This window comes from Pleurodeles waltl, chromosome 4_2 (assembly GCF_031143425.1).
Source record: "Pleurodeles waltl isolate 20211129_DDA chromosome 4_2, aPleWal1.hap1.20221129, whole genome shotgun sequence".
NCBI classification, from domain to species: Eukaryota; Metazoa; Chordata; class Amphibia; order Caudata; family Salamandridae; genus Pleurodeles; species Pleurodeles waltl.
In genome coordinates, this window is record NC_090443.1 from 512787204 (window position 1) to 512815063 (window position 27860).

General features: G+C 40.6%; 1 protein-coding gene across 1 annotated transcript in view; it reads right to left on the minus strand.

The window, feature by feature from the left end:
* Positions 1-27860, minus strand: part of HMCN1 (hemicentin 1) — a 1093576-nt gene that overhangs the window by 351818 nt on the left and 713898 nt on the right. The window contains exons 48-53 of the mRNA XM_069232006.1: positions 27293-27379; positions 22985-23176; positions 16800-16973; positions 12531-12644; positions 10389-10534; positions 9949-10099 (exon numbers count right to left, since the gene is read on the minus strand). Of these exons, the coding sequence (XP_069088107.1) occupies positions 9949-10099; positions 10389-10534; positions 12531-12644; positions 16800-16973; positions 22985-23176; positions 27293-27379 (864 nt within the window). The remainder of the gene's footprint in view (positions 1-9948; positions 10100-10388; positions 10535-12530; positions 12645-16799; positions 16974-22984; positions 23177-27292; positions 27380-27860) is intronic.

The following is a 27860-nucleotide window of genomic DNA, read 5'->3' on the forward strand; positions in this document are numbered from 1 at the left end:
AACAATTGCAATACATGATGCCATCATCCCTAAAATCTTCATGACAAATCTGACAGTGTATCATTGATTTGTTTGTATTTGTGTGATTACATTTTGGAATGCTTGTATCCTTTGCATATTTGGACATGCTAGCACTTGCTGAATATTTAGTATTGCACCCATATACTGTTGTATTTATGTCGGTTGTAGATGTGATTTTTGGTAGTTTATTGAGAACCCTAGCGTGTGCAAGGTTTGTATTACATAATGTGTATGATTTTGGCATTGCGTATGATTGTTTGATTTTATTAGCCAATCGTCTAGATATGGAAAGACATGTATATGTTGTCTTCTTAGGTAGGCTGTGACTACTGCTAGGCTCTTTGTGAATACCCTTGGGGCTGTTGTTATTCCAAAGGGCAATACTTTGAACTGATAGTGCTTTCCTTGAATGACAAACCTGAGATATTTTCTGTGTGCAGGATGGATGGGTAAATGAAAATACGCATCTTTGAGGTCTAGTGCTGTCATGAAATTGTGTTTTTGGAGTAGTGGGATAACATCCTGTAAAGTTACCATGTGAAAATGTTCTGACAGGATATAAAGATTGAGGTTCCTGAGATCTAATATTGGCCTGAAGGTGCCATCCTTTTGGGGAATCAGGAAATATAGTGAGTAAACTCCTTTCCCTATTTGAGATTGTTGTACTAATTCTATTACTTGTTTGAGTAGTAGAGATTGGACTTCTTCTTGTAACAGACTGATGTGTTCTGTGGATAGTTTGTGTGACCTTGGTGGTATATTTGGAGGAGTGTGTATCAATTCTAGGCAATAGCCATTGCGGATAATTGATAGTACCCAATTGTCTGTGGTAATGTTTTGCCAATTTGTGTGGAACTGTTGTAGTCTTCCCCCCACTGGAGAGGTGTGGAGAGGAAGGAATTGGGAAATGTCACTGTGTAGGGTGCTGTGGAGGGTGCTTAGAGGTTTGAAATTGCCCTCTATTTCTGGGGTACTGTCCTCTATACGTGCCCCTACAACCACCTCGTTGGTATAGTGGTTGGTAGGTTGGTTTTGCCTGTGAGCTGAACCCAACTCGAAACTGAAGTTTCCGAAAGGATCCCCTGTATGGTGTGGAGTATGGTGCGCCCATTCCTTTTGCCATGTCCGAATCCTTTCTTTCTTATTTTTTCTATGGCTGTGTCAACCTCTGGCCCAAAAAGATGCTTTTTGTTGAATTGCATGTTTAACAAAGCCTGCTGTATTTCTGGTTTAAAACCAGAAGATCTGAGCCATGCATGCCTGCATATTTTGACAGCAGTATTGACACGTCTAGCAGCAGTGTCTGCTGCATCTAGAGCAGATTGAATTTGATTCTTTGTAATGGCTTGCCCTTCTTCCACTACTTGTTGTGCCCTCCTTTGGTGTTCTTTGGGGAGATGCCGGATTATGTCTTGCATCTCGTCCCAATGGGCTCTGTCATAGCGAGCTAACATTGCTTGTGAGTTGGCTATCCTCCACTGATTTGCTGCTTGGGATGCCACCCGTTTCCCTGCAGCATCAAATTTCCTGCTCTCCTTATCAGGTGGGGGTGCATCTCCCGATGACTGGCTGTTTGCTCTTTTTCTGGCAGCGCTAACGACCACAGAATCTGGAGGTACCTGATGGGTAATGTAATAAGGATCAGAGGGTGGAGGTTTATATTTTTTCTCTATCCTGGGTGTTATTATATGTGCTTTAACAGGTTCACTAAATATCTGATCTGCATGTTTTAACATGCCCAGGAGCATGGGAAGGCATTGATATTTAGAGTGTGTTGAGGATAGGATGTTAAACAGGAAATCCTCTTCTAGGGGATCTATATGCATGGTGACCCCATGGTATGCTGCAACTCTAGCTATAACTTGATTGTAGACCGTGCTATCCTCAAGTGGTGAAGGTTTAGAGGGATAGCTGTCTGGGTCATTACTAGGAATGAGATCTGGATCATAAGGGTCCAATGGATCCACATTGTCGTGTTGTGAGTCAAAAGAGTGAGTGGGTGACTGCACTGGTGTAGGACTAGTATGAGGAGAGGTAGGCAGGTGTGGAGAGTGAGGAGGAGAATGAGGAGGAGAAGATTCAGGAGGTGGTGGTTTTTCCTTCTGCTTTGGCACTTTTGCTGTAGGGTGCATAGTGTCCAATTCCTCCTAAAAGGCTAGCTTTCTTTTTAGTTTCAGAGGAGGTTCTGTCTGAATTTTGCCTGTTTCTTTATGGATTTGGATCCTGGACTGCCTTTCATCCATAACTTCAAGTATTGGTTGTACTTGATACTCCTCTTTAGAGGTTTTGTGGCTTTCTTTGAGTCTTTTTGAAAGTCCATGCTCCTCTGTGTATGCTGGCCTTTTCGGCTCCGAAGCAGGCTTTTTCGGGATAGAAAAAGATGATGCTGTCGATGCTCTCGGCTCCGAAAGTGATTTTCTAATTTTCAACTCCAAAAAATGACGTTTGCTGGAGTCACACGCGGAGCTCTTTGTTGCCTCCAATGTTTTAGGAGGAGTGGCCTTTTTCGGTGCAGAACTGGTAAGTTGGTCACCAGTAGTCTTTTTTCGGGCGAGCCATGGCCTTTCGGCAGTGGCGTACCCAAGGCCTTATGTTTTTGCTTTTGTGAGGGCACAGGGACAGGCGTACTCACATGCTGTCCTGCTGTGACCAGTCTGTCTTCTTCTGATTCCATTTCGAGTCGTCGTGCCCTCCTGTCTCGAAGAGACTTTTTCGATCGGAAGGATTGACATGCCTCACAATTTTCTTCCTGATGACCCGGGGAAAGGCAAAGATTGCACACCAGATGCTGGCCAGTATACGGGTATTTCGCGTGGCACCCAGGACAGAACCGGAATAGAGTCCGATCCATTAGGCTTCCACGCGGTCGGCCCGAATAGGCCCAAGTTGGGCGTGCGCCCCCGAGGGGTGAGTAAAGTTGTTTTTTCACGACAGTACCGCTGTGTCGATGGAAGATATAAACCCGATCGCTACAATACCCATGAAAAGAGAGTTTTTCTGAATCGAAATCTCGGAGCGAGAGGAATCACGTCCGAATCCGACGACGGAAAGAAAACAATCTAACAATGGAGTCGATGCCCTCGTGCAATGGAACCGAAGAGGAAGAGTCACTCGATCTCGTGACTCGAAAACACTTCTTCGAAGAAAAACAACTTGTAACACTCCGAGCCCAACACTAGATGGCAGAAGTATATGCGCAGCATGTGTATCTGCAGCTACACATGCCATTGAACATATACATATATATATAAATAACAGTGACAGTAGCCACTCCACCTATCTATCTATACATCTATCTATCCAGCTATTATCTATTGATCTATCGATCTATCTATGCCTCTTAATAACTTTTCACCCATTTGACAAATCTCCACTAAATTTTCCAGAACAATTCCTCATTGTACATTGGCGGACGATGGAAAGTTTGACAGTGTTTGGTGAAGGTAGTGCACAGAAAAAAGAGGGGTCCCAAAACAGATTTGGAACCCAATGCATTTTACTTAGGCTTTTTGTACTGGATGTAGAGCCAAAAACGGCAGCACAAATTAAAATTAAAATTTGCAGGGATGGAAAGTCACTGTGTAGATGATCCTGTTTGTTATGGCAACTAAAACGGTTTAATGATTGTTAAGTTATTGTTTATAAAGAATGTACAGAGTACCACAGTACTGCAATACCAAAAATAAATAAAAAGTTTAAAAATAAAAAATTACATTATAATATACTAATATACTATATTTTACAAATATAGCGTACTAAAGTGTATTTTCTATTTTTAACATACTTAAATATGCACAAAAAAGCCTATGAAGTAGCATGGTAAAACCTACCAATTACCTCACTATTAAAAAATGTGTGGTTCTACCTACACTGCAAAATTACAGAAAGTTCTAAATAATATTTTCTATCTATTACCACTCAAATACAGTGGTAATTAAGACTGAACAACAATGAAACCTAATACTTACCTATGTCTAAGACCCTAACCCAAAATGCAGCAAAACGCAGACCGCAGAATCCAGCAAAACTGTGATAAATAAATACATGGCAGCCTTTTACTTTTGGTAAACACAGCCAATAACCAATCAAGTGCTGACTTCTTAACCACATGTACCGAGGTATACTGTGAACGTACAATGGTATTCACCTAAATAATATATAATTACGTTTTTTTAAATGTATAACTTTTACACTACTTACTCTATTCACACATACAAAAAAAAAATGCCATTTACAACTCATTATGTATATTCCTGCCACATTGTATCAACATCTGTTCACACATTTTCACGCTAAGTCTGTTTCAATTAACATACAACACTCTAAGGCACTCCATTTTACTTCACTCCACTCTATGCTATTACACTCTATGCCGCTTCATTCAACGTCACTCCACTCTACTTCACTCCACTATATGCCTCTATACTCCACGCTAATCCACTCAATGCCAGTCCAATACTCCACTCCACTCTACGCCATTCCATCCACACCACTGTAATCTATGCTATTCTAATGTACATCACTCGATTCTATGACACTCCAGTCTACGTCACTTCACTGTACACCTCTCAACTGTATGCTACTCCTCTGTACGCTATTCCACTGTACACACTCTACGCTCTTCTACTCAATGCCACCCCACTATATGCCCCTTCAGTGTACACTACAGCACTCTACGCTATTCCACTATATGACAACTCTACTCTATGCCACTCCACTGTATGCCACTGCACTGTACTCCACGACAATCTACTGTATGCTATTACACCGCACAACACTACATTCTATGCCACTTCACTATACTCCACTCTACGTCACTATCTTCTACGCTACTAAAGTCAATGCTATTCCACTGTACAACACTGCACTCTATGCCACTATACTCTACTCTAATATATGCTACTCCACTCTGTGCCACTAGAGTGTACACCACTAAACTCCATGCTTATCCATTCTACACCACTCCAGTATGCGCTACTCCACTATATGCCACTCCACTCTGCACCACTCCTCTCTACACCACACTCTACACTTGTCCACTGTACACCACTCTACTGTACAGCGTTCCTCTCTACTACACTTTACAACTGTATACTGTACAACAGTACACTTTACAACACTCCATTCTACTCTACCGCACTCCACTTAATGACACTCCAGTTGGAACAAATAAACAGCACAATTTGAAAAACATTGTTATTGAAAAAAAAATGTAATTCAATGAAAAAAAAAGGTTAATGATAAGTTAGTTAGGAAAACTTTATTTCTTCTCTCTATACAAACCCAATTTAAACTATACAAATATAAGAAATGAAAATTGGTTACTGTAACTATGGTTCTCCAGTATTGGTATCTTTCATAGATTCACATGCTTGAATCATCCTCGTCGTCGACGTGGGAGTCCCACAGTATATATAAAACTATATTTATTTATATATATGTATATAAAGATTGATGTTTGAACACAATATTAATACAAGATGGCATGAGTAGATCGCGAATTAAGCAGATTTGTACTGAGAACCACTTATGCTTACAGTGGAAAGAAAAAAACATTCTCCTGATTAAAGAAGATATATATCACAGCCCTTGACCTTGATGAAATCATGGGAAACGATTGGAAGAAAACTTACAAGATGCACACATTTTACACCTTCAGTAGTCCAAAGCAAATGTTCTTCATAAAGTCATAGTCTATAGGCAGTCTCAACTACAACATTACGTTTCCATCCCAAGACAAATAGTCTTTAAAGATTTTCAACAGTCACAGATGTGTTTCACTCTGTTTGATTTGTGTTATTGTAAGGTTGTTGATGTTCTTTAAACATAATTATTGTGTCAACGGTGGAGAGCAGAACAGGACACACTGGAATAATTTGTTGTAAATACATACTTCACAACATCCTGCCACCAATGACCACCAGAGAGTACACCAGTATTGAGGCACATGCTGTTAGTAAGCAAAAAAAGTCCCCTGAACATCTCTCCATTTTTATTTTGCATTTTTTCAAGCTCCAACTACTGCCTTAGTCTGCCATCAAATGCCTTAACTTGTTTTATACATCACTGAATGATGATATATTTCCAGCTCAAGATCTGCTTTGGAATATCCCCTCTCCCCAGGACCCTTTTCTATCAAAGAGTTGAGCTAAGAGTCCTCAACAGCAGATTGTATGAGGATAAACCTCCTGTATGGATACACTACACTTCGACTACCAACTCAGTTCTTGACTCTGCAATAATAAGCCTGCTTCTTTTCGTATACATTCAGACTTTTAAAATAAAACATAGGTCCGAAAAGTGATTATTGCTACAGAAGATCGAGCAGATCGGCAAGCTGTTTGCATGTATTTCAGCAAACATTCTCACAGTATACACTGTATACATAGAAAAACACAACAAACTGAAGTGAAGTGACCAGTCAATACAGTGCATTGAAGTTAAAGCGGGAGTACTTCTAGAATCCTGGCAAAATAGGCAAAATATGGAGCATAATCCCTGTCTTTCCTAGCAGAAATTTACCGTAAATGTGTTGCCAAATTTTCCTGACTCCAACTTAAAGAGAATTTGCCAACAGAAACATTATCTCAAACGAGTGGGAAAGGCATTCAAAATGGTTAAAAGAAAGAAGAATCAGGAAGTAAGGAAGCTGAAGACAAGTCATGTTTATAAAGACCAAGTCAATACCCTAAAAAATGCCACACAACATACAAAAAAGTCTTATGGAAAGAGAAAAAAAAGCAGGAAAAACTATTTTGGGCATTTTGTATGCAAGTAAAGACAGAATTCTAAAGTATTGTGGAATATTCTGGCAACTAACTCAATCATCGTTGAAACACCACGAGCAAGATTTTCAACAATCAGTTTATAGCAGCCAAAGGGAAGGAGCCTGAAACTTTAAAATTGTCCAAAAACTGTAAAGTTCCACAACACAAAATGGACGTCAACTCTCGGCTTCATCCCTCAGACAGTCCAACAAAAGCGATAAATTTGAACAGTCCGGAAGAAGCAATAAACTACATCTAGGGTCAAGGTAAAAAGCTAGCCCTTAAGGGCGCTCTGGCGGTTCACCTGGCCCCAATAGCATCTCTCAAGCTATATTTAAAGTTAATCCTGAGTACTGGCCAAACAAACTGACATTGCTATTCAGTAATATTCTCCAAAGTGAGGAGGTACCAAACTCCAGGGGAGGATCAATCATTCATCTACTTTATAAGGGCAGTGACAAATCTCTACCTGAAAACTATCGCTTAATAGCACTCCTCAACAATGAAGCACAATACTTTGGTGCACTACTTCTGCAAGATCTAAATAACTGAGCAAAGCAAAAAATAAATTCAATTATCCCTATTAAAAAAACGAGGTTCTGTCGAGTAAATGGAACATCAGCCAACCTTTTGCCACTTCACTAACTATAAACAAAACAATGGAGTCCCATACATAATTGCACCTTTGCTTTGTAAATGTACGTTTGATTGTGTCCCCGGGAACATCTCCTTGCGTCTCAAGCAGGTTTCCTTACTGGTGCCTCATCTGGTCAACCTCTATTTAGTAGATGTACCAGCGGACTCTCCACATCCCCCAAAGTTAGGAGGAGGTTTGATATAAAATCTGCTTTATGAGGTGGATAATGTGGTTCTTATAAGTAAGACCAAAGTAGGCCTCTAGCGATTACTGAACAGTTTAGCAGAATACTCAACCACTATCAACCTGGAAAGGACTAAAACGGAAGGTATGGTGATCGATACAAATTTAAGAAAGATCCAATGTGGCATCTACATGGTTGACAAATCAAGGGAGTCAAGGAGTATAAATACTTGGCTACTGACAAACGACTCCAGAGCTTCCTTCCACATAACAACTTGTCAAAAAAACCTGTGCACATTGAAAATCACCACAACCAAACTATTAACGACTCTCACTCATGGCAGTGACTCTACAATGCTGGATAACAATTTCCAAAAATATATAAACAGCTGTTTGGCTTGCTGAAACAGGTTTCACCTTTTGAAGTCTGACCTGAATTTGGAATTACAATGCAGACCTTAGCAAGACCAGGGACCTTCCTAAAATGATGCCACAAACTCTGAGGCAAAGAGAGGAATCCATGAAGCTATTACTATGGTCAGAATTAAACAATGCCACTAAGATTTGCCTTGCACAATATTACCTTGAAAATTATCTGAAAATTCTCCAGTTGAAAGATCTCTGTAATGCACCAGTTACTTTCAATACTTTTAACAAAAACTTTGAATATAAATATGAGGAAGCTGTCTTGACCTCAGGGCAAAGCAACTCAGGCTAAACGCTTCCTTGCTTGGATGTTTCAAAATAATGACTGTCTTCCAATCACAGCTATATTTAGGAACTGAGTACTTAAATTTTTGTAAACAAAATTTATGCTACACAAATTTGGCTGTTTACTATTACTTGATGACATCCCAGCATGGGTGGAGAACTGTGAGAGTAGAAACTGCAGATTATGTGGCAGGACAACAGAGGACATGATTAATTTGGTATGTATATGTCCAGTTCTCCTGCAGGAAAGCAGTCAATTATTCTGGCAACTTTTCAAACATCGGAACATCATGTCATGTAGGCAAGCGATCACAGCTTGTCTCGACCCAACAGACCCTATTTTGAACACGCAGGGCCTCATTACAGCCCTGGCGGCCGGCGGTACACTGGCGGTAACACCAGCAACAGGCTGGCGGTGTACCTGCAGTGTATTATGACAGTGGCGCATTAGCCATGGGCATCCCGCCCGCCCCTCCACTTGACCGCCAGGCGGTCATAATCCCCAGGGCAGCGGTGAAAGCAGCACTGCCCTGGGGATTACAAGTCCCCAACCGCCAGCCTGTCCATGGCGGTAAACACTGCACATGGAAAGGCTGGCGGTAAGGGGGACTCGGGGTGCCCCTGGGGGCCCCTGCCCTGCCCATGCACTTGGCATGGGCAGGGCAGGGGCCCCCAGACACAGCCCCATCGCGCATTTCACTGCCCGGATTTCGGGCAGTGAAATGCGTGACGGGTGCTGCTGCACCTGCTGCACATCAACATTGCCGCCGGCTATATTATGAGCCGGCTGCAATGTTGATGTGACTTTTCCGCTGGGCCAGCGGACGGAAACGCTGTTTCCTTCTGCTGGCCCAGCGGAAAAGTCATAATAGGGAGCCACATATACCGCCAGCACTAGCGGTATAGTGGCGCCCGCGGCTTCAGCGGTCTTTTAGTAAGACTGCCGAAGTCGTAATGAGGGCCTCAGTTTGTAAGGTTTCTGTTTTTGATAGAAAAAAATGAAGGCATGTTCCACACCTTTTGCCCAATTGATGGACATTACAATGTAATGTATGTCTTTGTTTTTATGTTCATATTTTAATTCACATTGCACAAAATATATATAGATTAACATGTGCATGCAGTTATTTTAATTATTCAAGCCTGAACAAAATGAAATGAAACTGAAGCCTTAGTCAGAAAACATTGTCACTTTAATTGACATTGTGAGCCAAAGATAAGTACCTTTCAACAGGTTCAATAACGAAATTGAAGCCTTAGTCAGAAAACAAACACTTTAACTGACATTGTCATCCAATGAGAAATACCTTTTAACAAGTTTGATAAGCACAGTCATATTCAGTGCTGTTTAGACATCCTTAGAAAGTTTAGTTGCCACCGTTTTCAACTGCTGCCTTCTAGATCAGGTTTTTCCAAAATGAACAGTGTGCTGAATTTGATGTGTACCCTGTCCTGCCTCTTTATGCTTTATTTTCATTTTCTACCTATTCTATTTTCTCTTCCATCTTTCCTGCTGATATTGATAAATAGTTTATCCAGTGTTTTTCTATCCTCAGGCAGGACATATATCATATAGAGACCTCTCTGACACAATGCTGTAATGGAATGGGGCCCGATATGATTTCTTACCTTGAATATTGACATCAAAATCTAGTTCATCTTCGCCTGCAATGTTTGATGCCACACATGTGTAACGGCCGGTGTCTGATACTTGGGCCTCTTTGATCAGGAGTGTTCGCCCACTAACTGCTATTGTCACATGCCCATTTGGCTTGAGAGGCTGTCAATTTAAAATAAAATTGAAATACCACAATTAGTCTTATAAAGTTCAGCTAACAATCAGCAGCTTCCATTTATTTTGACTTCACACAATCTACCACCGAATAGCTAACTCATGTCTTCTTGTGATGTTAGAAAAAAATAACCTTTCAAAAATGTGCCTGTCTAGCTCTCTTACCTGGCTTTGGAGTAGAAAGCTCTCATATGCCCCACTCACGTATAGCTGCCAGAATGCAGTCTCAGCTTTTTGTCCATCACAATTAGCCACAGGGAGATGGTACACAACTTACTTGTCCGTCTTTGTACCAGCTGATAGTGGCCATAGGGATTGCCTGGGCTTCACATTCCAGGATAAGAGTATTATTCACTTTGATCTTGACCTCTTTGGGAAAAAGGCCAATGGCTGCATGATCTCCTTTGCTAATGGTGGGTGGGACTGCAAAAAAGAAACATCAAATTTGATTTAGTTCAAGTTAATGTATCAGTTAGCAAACCACAATTGTCAGAGGCCTTCAGCTACCGCAATGAGTCATGACCTACTCAGTGCAGTCCACAACGAATTAATTGTGTTGCAAATAACGTGTACCTTACATGCAGTGCATAGACATAAAAAAAGGGATGAACGGAATGTTAAATTAATCACAGCCACTGGTAACTACTTGCATTTCATACTGTTGTCTTGTCATTTTACAAGATATGCAGACAGCAGCAAAGCAGGAGCATAACCATACATGATGCTATGTTAGAGCAGTGGGCTGTCGTAGAATGTTTGACTCATTAGATGCACACACACATCTTCCTCTGTTTCTTTCCTGTGGGAGGCACCTAGGTGTGAGGTTAAACTTTACCCCACCTAGAAACAGGCCTAAAGGGAGCAGCTTAATATGGTTTCCAAAAATGCAGCAACTATTAAAACCTTGTGGGCCTGATTTAGAATTTTACTGCTATGCCCATCATGATGGCAAAAAACATTACATCTGTCACCCTGATGGGCTACAGTTTGTCAAATTAACAGATGACCACTGGGCCAGTGGCTCCTTTCAATGTACTAAAAGATTGGTAGAAGGTTGCCTTCAGGTTTTGTGGCTGTTCACCAAAGTTTTTACTTTTTTTTTTTTTTTTTTGCAACAAAGTCCCAAAGTGGAGTTTCTTTCTGAGAAACAAAAAACGAATGACACCCACACCTTGGGAGTCTTCTCCCAAGGTGGGGGGGGGGTCATTATTTGTTTTCCTGTACCTCAACACCAGGTCCTCCTGGTAGTGATGTCCTTCCTCCAATGGCCCCCAACTCCATCTGGTTGTTGCAGTATGTTTTCTGTCAATTGAGTCATCGGGGCCTCTGACGACAGAATACATAAGGTCTACCATTCTCTAAATGAGATGGGCAGACCAAGACTTGGTGAACAAGGTACTTTGTCACATTTGCACTTCAAATCAGGCCATATGTTTTATATTGATTGCACCACATACAGATTTGAGTCTCTATGCATATGCTAACTCTACATTGTATTGGTACTCTAAAACAAACTGAAAGTTGCATGTGGGATGATATAAAATTCAATAAATCATTCTGAGTCAAAGAACAAATGCTGAACACGGGCAATACATGCCACCAGTAAAGACAATCTCCATGATGAAACATGAACAGCTAGGGGCAGAGACCTGCACCATCCTCCACCACACCTGCCTTTCCTTACCATACATCACAGAACTGCACACAAACCAATCTTGATGCAAATGAATGGGTTGGTGGAAGTTAAGGATGACATGAATAGGCCAGATAATGAGTAGAATATAGCACTGTGGGTCGAATTTACAAATATTTTTCTGTGACATACTCTTCTAGTATTTATGTCGTAGTCTGGCTTCCTCTTGGAATTCGGAAGTAAGCCAGGAGTACTACAAAAGTAAGTCACAGCTACTCATAAAGAAAATCTTTGTGAATTAGCCCATTTGGCCAATTGAAAAAGATCTTGTTATGAGTAATTGTGATATATTCATAGTTCTCCTGAATTAATCCTAGTGCACTCCTTAAATTCAGATGTAATTCAGAAGAATGGTAAGGATTAGTCACATCAAAATCTTTGATAAATTGGGCACTTGGAGTTGTACGTATCGTGAACAGATGGGAGAAAAAGCACACAAAATGCTCAAAGATTTCTGCACCAAAACTAGGATTTGAACTATTGAATACTTGCGAGGCGGAGAGCACTCTTACTATCCCTGCCCCAATGTACCCTTAACCTGCCTTGTACATTGTCTAAAAATAAATAAATAAACCATTGTAAGTGGGAGAAAGATGCACACAGATTGCGACATTATTTAATGTGCGGCGTGGATCCCTACTACTTGAACAAATATGGTACTTGGTGTGGCTTAATTTTTCCCTTAATCTTTAATGACATGAAGGGCTATAAAAACAGATGACTTACTGTACACTTTGACTTCATAATGCTTCAGTGTTTCTCCGGCTTCATTTGTGGCAATGCAGGTGTACCTGCCGGCATTGTCTTCCTGGGCATTCAGGATCTGCAGGGTCCGCCCTCCTGTGCACATAAAATAATAATTTGTTAGATATAGCCCAAAGTGTCAGTTGGCTTCTGGGTGAAGCCCAAGGACATGTCCAATGGACTGGTACTTGACTGTGATGAGAGAATCAGAGGACAAGGTATTTGTCAACCAAATACAGCACTTCCTTGAGCGCAAAGGCACAAAACCTCAGGAGAGTTTAATTCCAGAATTAAGTAAAGCATTTTATCCTAATCTTGTGTCAGATATGAATTTCATCATTTTTATAATACCCTGGCAACACCCACAGCTAGATATCAGATATAACATAAAGTGATAAAACACAAAAATTGCAGTACTGAGAAACACACATTATGTTTATCACTTATACAGCATCGCCTTCCCATAGACAAAAATGAACATAGGGACTTAATGTAGAAGCCCATAGCAAATAATGTTAAATTAACTTATTTTGAGTTTTTTAAAATGTATAACATTAAGGGCCCCATTACGACAGGTGGTGGCTGTCAGACTGGTGTGAATGTGACCACTACATTACGAGGTTGGCGGGCAGACCTGCCAACCTACCGCCTTCCTGCCAGGATCCTAAATCCCAACAAGCTGACGGCGTTGCAGGTTGCAATCAGTCAGGGCGTTGCTGAACCCAGCACCGCCCTGCTGACTACAAACCTGTACACTGCCATGAAAGGCTGGTGGCGAACAAGTGCAGGGGGATACAGGGGCCCTCTCCACTGCCCATAGCATGGGCAGTGCAGGGGTCCCCCTGTCCAGCACCCTCGAAATGTGCACTATCTGCTGGCTGCAAGTGGTGGATTGGAGGACCAGTCCAGCAGAACTTAAAGAGGGGCTCAGCTTTTGAGCATCTCAGGTCCACAGTGATACTGTCAGTTTCAATGGACTTGGGCTGGGGGGCTCAGTGCATAGGTGTTTTCACCAGCGGGTTAGAGGCTCTCACTTTTCTTGGTGCACCTGCAGAAGAGGGGAAAGAAACACAGCAAGACAACTTCTGGAATGGAGCTGGCAGGTATGTTTTGGTCGATGTGGTGTTCTGACTGAACACAACAAGCCTTGGTGCTTGAAACTGGCTGGGGTACCCCAGGTATTGGTGCAGGGAGGCTCCAGACAGGCTCAGTGTCTCAAGACTGGATGGGTCTACCATGGGTCTACCAGGCTGACCTCCTGGTGTGATGCTCTTACGGTGGACCTGCTGGTCAGCAAAATGGGGGACCGGGCGGTTGCACTCAGTGCCTGCTGGGGCAGGAAAGTGGCTCCTCCACTCCAAGGGAGTTGCTGGCTGGTTGGCGAAGTGCTGGCAGTCCTCTAAGCTCTGGGCAGATGCACAGCAGCAGGAGAAGTTGAGTCTTTGCAATTGTCGGGACAGGGACAGGCAGGCAGGGTTTGGCAGCAAGTCCACAGCTAGTGCACAGTTCTTGCATCTTTAGCTCTTCTTCTTGTAGTCAGGCAAATCACCAGGTCTTGGGAAAGTGAGAGTTGCATATCAAAGGACAGCAGAGGCTTTGAAGCCTCCACCCCAGAAACGCTGATTAACTAGCCATCCTGCTGGAGGAGGCGATAACATCTTCCTCCAGAGCAGGCATTGTTTATGGCCTTGGAGAGCACGGACTCCCACCCCCAGGGGCTCAGACACTTGTCTGTGGTGTCAGCCAGCACACTTCAAGTCTAGTAGGATTCAAGGGGCACTTCTAAAGTGTCCTAAGGGGGCATAACATAATAAATCCAATAATGGCATCAGTATGGATTTATTAAGACAAGGTGTTTGATACAAAACACCATAGGTTTCAGTGAAGCCATTATGTAGCTGGGGAACTCGTAATGACCAGTGCCAAGTACATATCGTAAGATGGCTTCTCTGTTCATTTGTAATATCTAGGAACTGAACTAGACATCACATAAAATATAATGTACCCTGCCTTAGGGCTCTAAGGCCTGCTGTAGGGGTGACTTACATATATTATAGGCAGTGACTTTGGTATGGCAAACAGTGAGTGTGTGTTGTGTTTTCGCACATGGTTTGCACCATGTTATACAGCCTGCAATGGCATTCTGCTTGCAGTTTGCAGGGGGGTCCCTTATGGTGGTATAATACATGCCGCAGCACATAGAGACCCTCTTTAGTACCCATGCTCTACGTACCAGGGGTACCATTTGTTAGGGACTTATGGGCACGCTAAGGACCATTTTACCTTGTTTTTAGGGGAAGAGCAGTTATACTGGTGGCCCGGTTAGCAGAAACCCAAAGCACCTTCAGTTGAAAAACCTCAGTACCAGTGGCAAAAAGTGGGGGTGACCATGTCAAAAAGGGCACTTTCCTATAAGGACGAACCTCCACATGAAGGTTTGTGAATAGCATTTTGTAGTACGTTAGTAGTACTACAGTAGTACTACTAAACACACAACAAAGTGTTTTTTTTCACTAGCCCTATAGGGTGCATTACCAGTTATTTAACCTGCCAGCCTCATAATGCTCAAGCACAGTGGCAAGGGAATGGTAATTACAGTCATTAATAATATAACGTACTTTGTGAATAGGCCACTGTGTGCAGTTATTGCAGTACTATGCACCAAGTCATACAAAATACACTTCACAGTTCAACTTGCCCATAGACAACAACTCTGCCAAAGGTGCATCTTGATTTCCTGGTGTGCACGTGCATGTGCATGTGCTTCAATATGCTTACTGCAATTCAGGAAGGATTTCTGCTAGCACAGGCTCCAGGGGAAGCATGTTTTGTAAAGAGTATGTGTGGTAATCAGCGTGTGTCTTCATGAATTCCCTGGGATGCTGCACACCTCACAGACACCTCTACGGGCAGCATGGGTAGGTCAACCCAAATTGTTGTTCCACTCTATCCTTCAGGAGAGAACTATGTACATAAATAATGCATTCAAGTTGAACAATCCTGGTGAGGTCTAATACAAAAGTACCTTAAATCCATTGCTGATTGTTTATCAAACAGATTAATTATATGATATTGAGGTTCAGATATTAAAAGGTATATTTGTTATTTTTGAATTTACAATGGATTACAATCCATAATCTGCAGTACATGGACCTCTACACCGGTGCAGCCTGAAATCCTAGTCTATTCAAAACTTGCAGGAACATTAAGGGTAATTGTAATATTGTTGTGCATTATTAAAGGTATCAATTCAAGTTCTCCAATCTCCTCCAGGACACTGTACTCCACCTTTTTAGGTTTATTATACTCCTTCCCTCATAAAGTGGTACAACCGGCATGTATTCCACACCTGTCAGATGTGTTGTAATATGTGTTCAGCACTGAGAGAGACAGAAGCTTGAGGATCAGACAAAGAGCCCTGTGCTAAAGGTTTACTACACAGGCCCTGGACTCTTGCAGGTACACATCTTTCTGGAGGGAAAGAATCCACAAAGATAAGATCCACCAATGGGAACCCCGTTTTATACCTTAGTAGAGAAAGAGGGAAATCTGTCTACAGGTGATTTCTGATGTGTCTGCCCTCAAAGGACATAGCTCATCTACAACTAAAACAAACTCCAACTTATGAATTCCACTCTACAACGCGGGTATATAAATGTTCGCCCACTCATAATTGGCCACACAAACCTCCAAGTATTCTTGTAGCTGAACTCCAAATAGCGCTTTCAGCCAGACAACTTAAGGTAGGCCACGTTACTTATATCTTCTTATACTATGGTTGTTCCACTGCTCATTTAGACTTCAAACCACTTCATTGTCGTTTTCTGGTGCAAACTTCACAGACCAACAACTTAAACATGTACACTCACCTATTAATTATCAAACATTGAATTCAGTTTATTTTCTCCATTATATCATCTGACCTAAAATGAATTGCTGAGCGTATACTTTTGTCAGGTAGTCAGGGCATGTCTGTCTTAAAGCTTGAAAGAATGGACTTCAAGTATCAACCAAAGGGAATTAGAAACCTTTTATCAACACCTGAAAAGGATTTAAATTGGCACAGTTTGCAAGGAAAATATGCTCAAAGTTTCCCTAATCTGAAACAACTCCTTGTTTTACATTTAATTATGAGGAGCCACCAATAACAACAGACGCACAATAAGCAAACAACGAGTGGGGCACATACCTTGTAAAATTCCACCAATCAAAACATAAGCATGATAAGCAAAGAATGAGTGGGACACATACCTGGTAAAATTCTGATATTTCGGTTTGATTCAAATGAAGCCCCATCCTTGAGCCAAATAATGGTAGCGGGAGGGTACGAATAAGCTTCACAGACCAGAGATGTGGGACTGTTCAGAATTACTGTCACTTCCTCCGGAGTGCCATTATTGTCCACACCGTTAATTGTAGGAGACACTGATGAAAGAACCAAACACCATCTCAGGTAACAAATGAACCATTTCTTTCGAAAACGTGATACAACAAGCATGCAACTAAAACCATAATAGAACAGAAAACATAATAATTTTAAAGCAATCTTGGCTCATGATAAGTAGGATAGTCCTAAGTGTTATTCTCTAGGAATAATTGTAATGCAAAAGCTGTTAAAATTTTATGTCAAGACCGGAGGCTCATATTATGCTTACTTTTCCTGCTTTAATATCAATAGCAGCAGCAGTCAAGAATATTAACCAATCCCAGAAGGACAGCAGAACAAGCTACCAATGGGAGATAAAGAGTTAAAACAAACCAATCAGAATGCGATGCACATAAAGAAATACCCATATAAGTATATCTTTATAGCGTTCTTCATATGTGCATTTTACTTGGTCAAATTGTATATTTTATTATGTATCATAGCTCTATTTTCTTTTGACACCGATATTGCCTTGCTTTTAGGTATTTGCGGCCTTAAATTCCCTTCTCTCCACCTACGGTCGTCGCAACCGTTCTTCTCGCTTTTAACATGCGGCGCCGAGTGTTCTGACATTCTCTTCAGAACACTCCGGCGCGTCTCACCTCATCGGCCGCATTCCTTCGGCCGCAACTCTTCAGCGTGTCACTGCATTTTCTCGCTTCGTTTCCTCCCTTCGTTGACTGGCATCCAACGTCTCAATTGGAATTTTCTGGTGCAGGGCTATTTTTAGCCTCTTGGCTCGCACCGGAGTTCTTCAATTTGAGATACTTCCTGGGGGCGTGGCTTCCTGATACCTCACGTTCTTGTTGGCAGGGAAGTTTCATTTTTACAAGCCCCTTTCTACCTCCCATTATTTTAACCCTGTTTTTACCAGATAAAATCCCCTACTAAGTTAAAATGGATTTTTGCACATTTTTTGAAAATAATAATGATGAAAGTAATGATAACAACAATGTATTTTCTGAAAATTTAAATAAATTTATTTAATTTACGTTGGCAAAGGCAGTTTCTGCCTCGATGTCAAAAATTTCTAAGCAGTTAGAAAACACTGTGTCATCCTGTTTAACTCAATCGCAATTGGCCCTATCTGCGGGGGAAAGCAGAAAGCACAAAGCCGCGGAGGCTTTTAAAGATAATCATAATAAAGTTTCTGCGCTATTGGATAGTGAGTCTACCTCACACAGGTTAGAGAACGACGTTCCTCACAGGCCTCCTTCTAAGGAGGGGAAAAGTTCTATGGGTACTAAGAGCAAACAAAAATCAAAACATACTCTCAACCCATAAAATTGTGAATAACAAAATAAATGACAAGGATGATGACATGGATGACTTAGACTCAGATAAAGACAGACGATGCCAGTAATTCCGATTTTTGGGTCGCTCCTCCTGCCAAGAAGGCTAAACCAATGCCAGGAGATTTTGACTCTTCAATTCTTCTGGATGCTGATGGGATGCCTATATTCGATCCCCTCTTAATTCATCATCTGAATTCCATCATCCCATCTGAACATGTTGCTAATTACATTTCCGCAAAACTGCGCCTACCTCTCGACAAATAAGTGCGCGCTAAGCTTAAATCGGAATGCCCCAGACCTTCGCTACCTCGACACATTACTGCTACCCCTTGCATAGATACATCCATGATAACTTTTTTCTCAAAATTTGGAAAAGACCGGCGAAAAGGAGTAGACAGAGTCTGGTCAGTTTGTCAAGACAAAGTTTTAGATGTAGAAGGTCCTCTTGCATGCACCTTTGACATGGCAGAGTCGGCACGACTAAACAACGATTCAATTGATCCAGAAGAAATTTCCCTTTGGATCCAACGAGCGTTCTGTCTTCTGGGTAATGCAATGACTCACGAACGGCGCAAGGGACTTTTACTAAAAAAACTGGACCCTAAACTAGCTAATCTCACTGTTCTGGACCCAGGTCCTAAAGCTGATAGTTTTCTGTTTGGCAATGCCTTCATTAAGGAATTAGGCAAATATGTCACTACCTTTGCGTCACTTGATAAAGCGCAACAGTCGCTCAAGAAAGTCTTCAATGCTCGTGTTTGTGCCAGGGTCGGTAGAGGAAGGGGTCGCTTTACCGCCCGCTACGCCAGAGTTCAAGGCTACAGAGGCTCCTTCAATTCCCTACCTCAAAAATGCAGACCACAGTTCTATCCTCAGCGAGCCAGAGGCTTCCGGGGCAGAAACCAACGTAATCCAAAGAATTATTCTACCACAGGTAAGCCCTGCTTCTGACCATCTTTCCATAGGGGGTCGCCTAAAATTCTTTCTCCACAGGTGGAAGGAGATTACGTCAGATCCTTGGATACTCGATAAAGTCAGAGGTTATTTAATAGAGTTTTGCGAAACCCCTCATCAACCTTTTCACCCTCCCTCTAAAATTCTCCACAGAAATGTCAGATCTTGTTTCCTCAAAAATCCAATCCCTTCTCCTCAAACGCGCTATTCAATTGGTTCCGCCTCATCAAGTGGGTTTCCTGAGTACCATATTTCTGGTGATCAGGAAAAACAAAAACATCAGGCCAGTCATAAATCTCAAGAAATTCAATCAATTCGTAGTTTATCGTCATTTCAAAATGGAGACGATCCTGCATCTCAGAGATTCTCTCCTTTTGAACGATTGGTTAGTACGGTTAGATCTTCAGGACCCATATCTAACAATACCTATTTATCACTCTCACAGAAAGTTTCTCCAGTTCCAATAGCAACAACAGATCTATCAGTTCTCCTGCCTTCCTTTTGGTCTTTCCTCAGCTCCCTGGTGTTTCACCAAGGTAATGAAGCCAGTAGTAGCCCAACTCAGAGTACAGGGTTTCCGTCTAATCATTTACTTAGACGATATCCTTCTCATGCATCAAAATCCCACCACACTCCGCTTTCAACTTTCCTACACTACTACCCTTCTTTCAGATCTAGGTTTCATCATCAACACAGACAAATCTGTTCTAACTCCATCCCAATCCATAGAATTTCTAGGATTTCTGGTGAACTCCCCGCAAGGAACCCTTCAGCTCCCAGATTCCAAGATCACATCTATCAAAGCAGAAATAACCCACTCTTTACGGCAGACTTCTCTCTCCCTTCGGACTCTTGCAAGGATTGTAGGTCTTCTTTCTTCTTCAATTCAAATGATCTTTCCGGGTCCCCTTCATTATCGAGCTCTCCAAAGATTGAAAATTCAACACCTACGCAAGGGTCTTGCTTATTCAGATTCCATCCTCCTCGAGCAAGAATCCCGTACAGAACTTCAATGGTGGTTAGACCATCTGGAAGTCTGGAACGGAAGGACTATCTTAGCGTCAGCCCTAGACCTCGTCTTAGAATCAGATGCAAGTCTAACAGGTTGGGGCGCAAGATGTGGTCAAATATCAACTGGAGGCACATGGTCTCCTCAGGAGTTTTCATTGCACATCAATTGTTTAGAGATGCTTGCAGGCTCCTTCACGATCAGAAGTTTTCCCAAAAGCAAAGTTCATGGTTCGGTCCTTCTTCGTATGGACAACCTCTCAGCCGTCAGATACATAAATCATCTCGGCAGTACCAGATCCAAACCTCTAGCCGAATTGGCCAAAAGCTTCTGGGAATTTTGCCTCCAACGCAAAATCTCAGTTCAAGCAGAATACTTTCCAGGTTCTCTCAATTCAGTGGCAGACTGGTATTCTCATCATCTCCTAGACTACAGCGATTTAAACTTCATTCTTCCGTCTTCAACCTAATCCACCGCAAATGGGGTCCCTTCCACATAGACCTCTTTGCGTCACGTCTAAATACTCAACTTCCCCAATTCTTCAGTTGGAGACCAGATCCTCAAGCTCTTGCAACCGATGCCTTTCTTCAAAACTGGTCAAATGCAATAAATGATGCCTTCCCTCCGTTCATCATGATCAACAGAGTGCTTGCTCAAGAACGTCGACAAAAAGCCACGATCATCTTAAAAGTTCCATTTAGGCAGCCTCAAGTCTGGTTTCCTCCCCTCCTCGAACTATCTATAGACTTTCCGGTCCCTCTTCCCTCCTTCCCATCAATAATTCTCAATCCCCAAGGTCTTCCCCACGACCTGATGCTCAATCAATCCCTCATCCTATCAGCCTGGAAGGTGTTAGGACTTCTTCCTCTTATCCAGGAATTTAGCTCGAAGCTTCAACCTATATCAACAATTCCTGGGCCCCCGGTACATCTAAAGCTTACAAATCCGCTTGGTCAATCTGGTCTAGCTGGTGTATGGGAAAATCTTGTAATCCCTTTTCAGCAGATTTATCCTTAATAGCAAATTTTCTTGCTTCTCAAGCCAGTTCTGGAAAATCTTACAGGACCATCAATTTGTATCGTTCTGCTATCTCTTTTCATCATCCTTTTATTAATAATAAATCAATTGGAGAACATCCTCTCATTTGCCGGCTATTAAAGGGAGTAAAATTTTCCAATCCGCCTTTACCCAAATATTCTGTGTTATGAGATGTTAATCTTGTGTTACAAATGTTTTTAGCTTGGCAAGATAATGAACTGTTATCTCTAAAAATGCTCTCTGCTAAATTAACAATGCTTTTGTGTTTAGTCTCTATTAAGCGTCTTTCCGCTGATATAGCTTTAGACATTTCTGCGTGGCATTTCACCCCCACTGGTGTACTGTCCAGACGTACAAAAAACAATATCTCCTCAGTGTTCTATCCCTTCTTTCCCAACCAACCTAAGTTATGTGTAGGTAACTGTTTAAAAGTATATGAACAAAAGACTTCGGATCTCAGAATGTCTTCCAACTCTCAACTATTAATTTCCTTCAGAAAACTCTTTAAACCGGTTTCCTCTCCTACCTTGGGTCGTTGGGTCAAATGGATTATGTCCCGCGCTGGAATTTATATCTCTAAATTTGGGGCCCATTCTTCCCGAAGTGCTATGACGTCTAAAGCCTTTTGGGCTGGTTCCCGCTTGGAAGACATTCTGAGATCTGCAGATTGGTCAAATGATTCTACCTTTCGTACTTTTTATTGCAAACCCGTTGTTAATGCTTCTTGTCTAAGGATTGATATGCTTTAAACAAGCATAATAAGAGCCTCCGGTCTTGACATAAAATGTAGATTGTCTAAATAGTTTATGACAGAAAGTCTTAATTTTATTAAAGACACAGAGGCGAGTATTATCCCGCCACCCATCCACTATAATTTGTTTCTTCTTTCCCTTCCTCTAGTCTCTACAAACGCACCAGCGACGACTTCAGGATAAAATCCAGTGCTCACCTTCCGCCATGGATTAGAGGCCTATTCCTACTACAATATCTATGGATCTCTACCATCGTTCTCTCCTCAAATTGGACTATACTCTGGTTTTGGACTGGTGCCAGGAAGCGCTCTCTCTAATTTTAGCTATTTGTATAATTGCTTGTATTTTTCAATTATTTCAATCTTATTAATGCCTTTCTTGCAGAAAAAAAGAGGGCTGCTTGCAGTCAAGTTGGGTATTTCTTTATGTGCATCGCATTCTGATTGGTTTGTTTTAACTCTTTATCTCCCATTGGTAGCTTGTTCTGCTATCCTTCCGGGATTGGTTAATATTCTTGACTGCTGCTGCTATTGATATTAAAGCAGGAAAAGTAAGCATAATACTCGCCTCCGTGTCTTTAATAAAATTAAGACTTTCGGTCATAAATTATTTGGAAAATCTACATTACAAACTGCCACAAATATAGGTAGTTCTTGCCTGTTATTAAAGCCCAGCCTTAGTGCATGGCTGGTCACTATCCATGCCTTTATGACATGTGCAGTCATTTCACTTTACTCCTCTTTCAGGGCTCATACAATTTGCATGATCATTAATCATGCTCTTAGGATGTACTTTGCCATTACTCAGGTTCTTGAAATTGGCATTGACACTATGCAGACCTTATATTCGGAATGGTCAGTGACTTAACTTCACGATTCACAGAACTATTAATGACCAAATTCTAAACTTCATCTGTCAGAACAAAAGATGTGCAGTTGACTTTCCTGCCTCCTGAAACATACCTAGAACATTTAGGCTGAAGCTTTTGCTCCTGTCCCCAGCTGTGTTAGATGCAGTACACATGTACCGGCCGGTGTCTGAAACCTTGGCACTGCTGATCTGCAAAAAGCGTCCACTGGAAAGAAGTTGGTGGTCACTGTCCTCAGGCAGTGGCTGCCCATCCTTCAGCCATTCAATCCGCGGAATGGGGTTTCCTGGAAAACAGCAAGGACTGATGTAGGTATCATGTACGAATTTAAACAAATACCTACGACTGTACAAAGGAGTATTAAGGCTAGGGATACTGTGATACATATGCATATATTATGTTATAGTTTTAATATAAAATCTGATATCAGTTGTGGTTCATGTCGAAGTGTAGCATTTCATAGGAGCATTTAGGACCTAAGGCTGCAGTACTTAATGAGAAGACTCTTTCAGACAAAACATTTGCAATTGAAATTCAAAACTGCAGGAAGTGTTTTTGATTCTGATGTTCAGATGCAGTGACACAGGGTCCACAAACACAAATTAGAGTGAAAAAAACAACCTAAATCTAATTACTTTTAGTAATAACCTACTTGTTTATAGTGACTTGTGTGTTTTTTCTGGTCTTTTTAAAAGCAGTAAGTAATAGTGTTTTAGTTACCAAATTAAATAGTACTTTATTTAACATCAGCTGAAGGATGAAAGGCTGAATTGGATTTGCGTGGACTTGATATCATGACTAACGATTATAGAAAGTATATCTGGAAAGTACTTGTCTTAAGGCAATGTCTCTGACATGATTTAAGGCTTCTTCGTATTATATGACAATGGAGCAATGATGCATCTTTGGTATTGGAGATTACTTGTAAAGGAAGCCGCCTGACAAAACAATAAAAGAACATAAAAGCCTAATACAACAACACAACAAAACAGGGCAATACAACAATAATATGATGAAAGAACACAGCAGACGCAAGATAAATATAATTCAGCTAATCATAATAACTACCCAACACAATGAAACAACAAGATAGCACAATAAGACAGCACACCACAGCAAAACACAACACCAACAGAATAACAGATCAAAAAAACAAGATTCAATAATACAATATGGAAACACAACAAAACTCCAAAACAACACATCACAATAACAAATAAAATATCACCTCATCCACAACACAACACAAAAACAACACATCACAGCATAACAAGTATACAACAAAATAATCCACAATAAGAGAAGAAAATCCAACAGGAAAACAAATAGTAGTCATGTGTTTGCATATTGTGTTGGTTTCTTGTATTACTGTTTTGTTCTGCTGTTGTTGCGTTGATGTAGTGTTTTGCTGATGTTTTGTTGTATTGTTTTGTTGTTGCTTTGTCTGTGTTGTGCTGGTGTGTTGTTGTATTGTGTTTCTGGTGTACTGTTGTGTTATGTTGCTGAATGGTGCTGTTTTGTGCTATGTTGGTGTGTTGTACATTGTTGTTGCATGAGTACTATGTATTGCCCAGTAGTGTTTGTGTGTTGTTGTGCAGTTTTGTTTTCCTTCATTGCTGTTTTGTTATTGTTGTGTTCAGTTATTATAATATTATATGGTATTGTGTTATTGTGGGTCATTCTGTTACGTTGTTGCTTAGTATTGTGTTGTTACATAACCGTAACAACATTGCCTCTCCTTAAGTAATCTTTAACATTGAGGTTAAATAATAGTACCCTCCCCCAAGTCTACTTTCTTGGAACAATTGTAAAAAATGCTTGTACCAAACACTGTCCTATATACAAACTAGGACATTTATTAGTACTGACCAAACATTTTGCTCTTTCATGACCAGACAAATGGGTTCTACTACACTTATATACTTATCTACACAATTACTGATTCAGAAAAGATCATTTTAAAAAAAATATATTGGTTTTAACACTCATTTGAAAACTGCCTTTGCACTCTAAATGTACGTGGTTTGCATCATTTACTTCAAACTTACATTTGTGCAAATTGTTAGTTTTAATTTTTACCATGGTAGTATGAGTGGCATCTACCAGCCATCCAATAAAGCTTAGCAACTGTGCTTTCTGTCTAATACATTAAAATTTCACACGATTACAAAGCGCGTTTAGACGCTCAAAATTATTGTTGCATGACAGAAGTGGTGGAAATTGTACTTTGAATGGGATTATGAAAACAGGGAAATGATTTGAAGGAGGCAGAACTAGAAATAGTGACATTAAGGCTCTGAAACACCTGTAAACTGAAGGTTATGATATGCTATTATGAAGTTTGGGGCTTAAAATACATGAAAAAATGTGCATTCGCAAGGTTCAATATAAAAGACATATTATGAATTAAAATGATGTAAAATATACACAAATTAACCAACAAAAGTCAAAGACAATTGCATTTTTGTTGTTGTTGTTTAAATCAAAAATATTAAAATAAAATAGAGATAAACTTGGGAACTGTTTATAAAATGATGATACATCAGAGTGTTTTTGTTTTTGTAATATTCTGAAAACTGTAGGGGTTTAAACAGTGTTATGGGAGAGCACTAAGGGCAACGTGGTTGACTCCAAACAACCCAATTCTGTTATTTGGTTAAAATGGTAATAGTAGTAAACATAGAGCTTATTTTAAATACATATTGATGTACATTTTAGGAGATTCCTAGATCCAGCTTCTTGAATACCATCAACATATTTTGCACACTCAGAAGATGGAGATCATATTCCTCAAGATTAACCAAGATTCACTGATTTCATGTGAGGTATAAAGCTTCCTGGCAATGTCCCACTCAGAGGGGATGATGAATAATCAATAACTCAGGTTACATTTCTTTGGGTTATGTTAACCTTATAATATAATGATTATCAATTTCAAGGTTCATCTACCTTTTCATGTACTACCTACTTAAAATGAAGTTCTTCTCCGTTAAGTGAATGCTCTCCGATGCCATTCTAATGGCTGATTAGATGCTACAAGCCCAAGTGCCAAATAACAACAAGTCTGAGCCTGATTCACAAAGGTAATTTACATTTTTCAGTAGGTTTGCACTTTGTAGTAAGTATACTACTTTTGTTATTCACAAACTCAAAGAGTAAACTTAATACAAATGTCTCCACACCAACAGTAAAGCAATTACATTACTCTTGTAGGGGTGGGTGAGGTCTCTCCCTATACCCTTCCCTGACCTTCCCGAAACCCCCCCTTATTTCTCCCTAGTCCCATCCACCTTTTGTAGTAAGTCTAACCCTTTGCCTACACACTCCCTCCAGTTCCTCCCAAACTTACAGTTACAGTCAGACCAAGAACATCTCACATATAAGTATAGGCAGTGCGGAGTCGTAAAACACTACACATAGTTTGTGAATTGCAATCTGTTGTATATTTTGTAGTACTACAAAATGTATTACAAAGTGGAATTTGAGAATCAGGCCCAGTGTGTTTCAATGATCAATACCAACTAAAGGACTTGAAACGCTTCTCTTCTATATCCGACCAGAGTGTTTATGTAAGAATATTATTATTTAGAGATCTATGTCACTATGCCACCAATGAATGTCTCTTTAGCTCATCAGATATCACCTTGTCTACCAATTTTTCATCTTCCTATATCTAATATTTCACTGTTACTTTGCGACCATCACCTAATGCATACCTTTACATTATTCTGTTCCCTACAGTAGTCTTTAAGTTAACCCTATCCTTTACCCCTTCAACCTAACCTTTTTATTTCCCCTTACCTATATCTTTGACAATGCTCTTATGCTAAACCTTTCTCTTGCCCAAAACCTTTTCCTTCTCTAACCATAAACCTATTCCTTACCCTAATATTACCTCTAGACATTTCCTTTACTCCTACTCTTACCCATACATTAACTCTAAAGCTATTACTTACCTTTACCCTTGTCCTTTCCTTGACCCTAATTCTGACTCGTCCTTGCATTAAACCTATCTAACACCTTTTACTGAACACTAATCCTTAACATAAGCCTTTATTAACTTTTACCCTAACCCTCACCTCCATTTTATCTCTAATCCTATTGCTTATTTTTACACTTGACTTCTACCGTTACCCTTTCTCCAACTCTAACGCTAAACCTACTTACCTTTCTGACCTTTACCTACAGAAGTTTAGGTAATGTTGTAGAGGCAAACATAAATATTAGGATGAGTTAGTGTAAGTGAGGTAATGGAAACTAGGTGATAGAGCACATCCCCAATGAGAGGCTAAACTTCTTGCAATGTGTCCTCCATTTGGTAAAGATGTGTCTCAAAGGCACGGTCTTGAATATGTGTAATTAGCTATAGGTTTTTCAGTGATTTAATGTACTTATCGCTTACCAATCACTTCACATGTTAATGTCACACTGTGTTTTTCCTTCACCTTCACATTTTCCATTTTGTTCTCTCCGACAATATTTGGAGGCACTAGAATTAAAGAGAGAAAATGTTACATGATCCACAAAATACACATAAACACCAAACTAAAGAAGCTTTAATGTTCAATTGGCATAAAAATGGGAATCATGATCTATAATTAATAGTCTAAACAGTGAAGTTTCTTATGTGGCATTAGCCCTATGCTATAGATAAATAGGAGCATAATCTAGCCATAAAATGTATACTCACCAAAGAGCAGATTCATTTAGCTGAATTCAAGGCACAGCAATAACTATGTTCTCTTCAAATTCTAATTTCAGGTAAAGTGATCATTTAATTGCATCAGGTTAATCATTTTTGGTCGTTTTTGATCTACTTACATATTGTGAGTGAGATGGTGGCAGCTTGGTCCTTACCATAGAACAAATTAATGTTCTATTACTGCATGTTCCATCCCACACAATGCTCACCAGGTAAAACATGACTTAAATTGTACAGGCTAGCACCACACTCTCAAAAGTTTGGACCA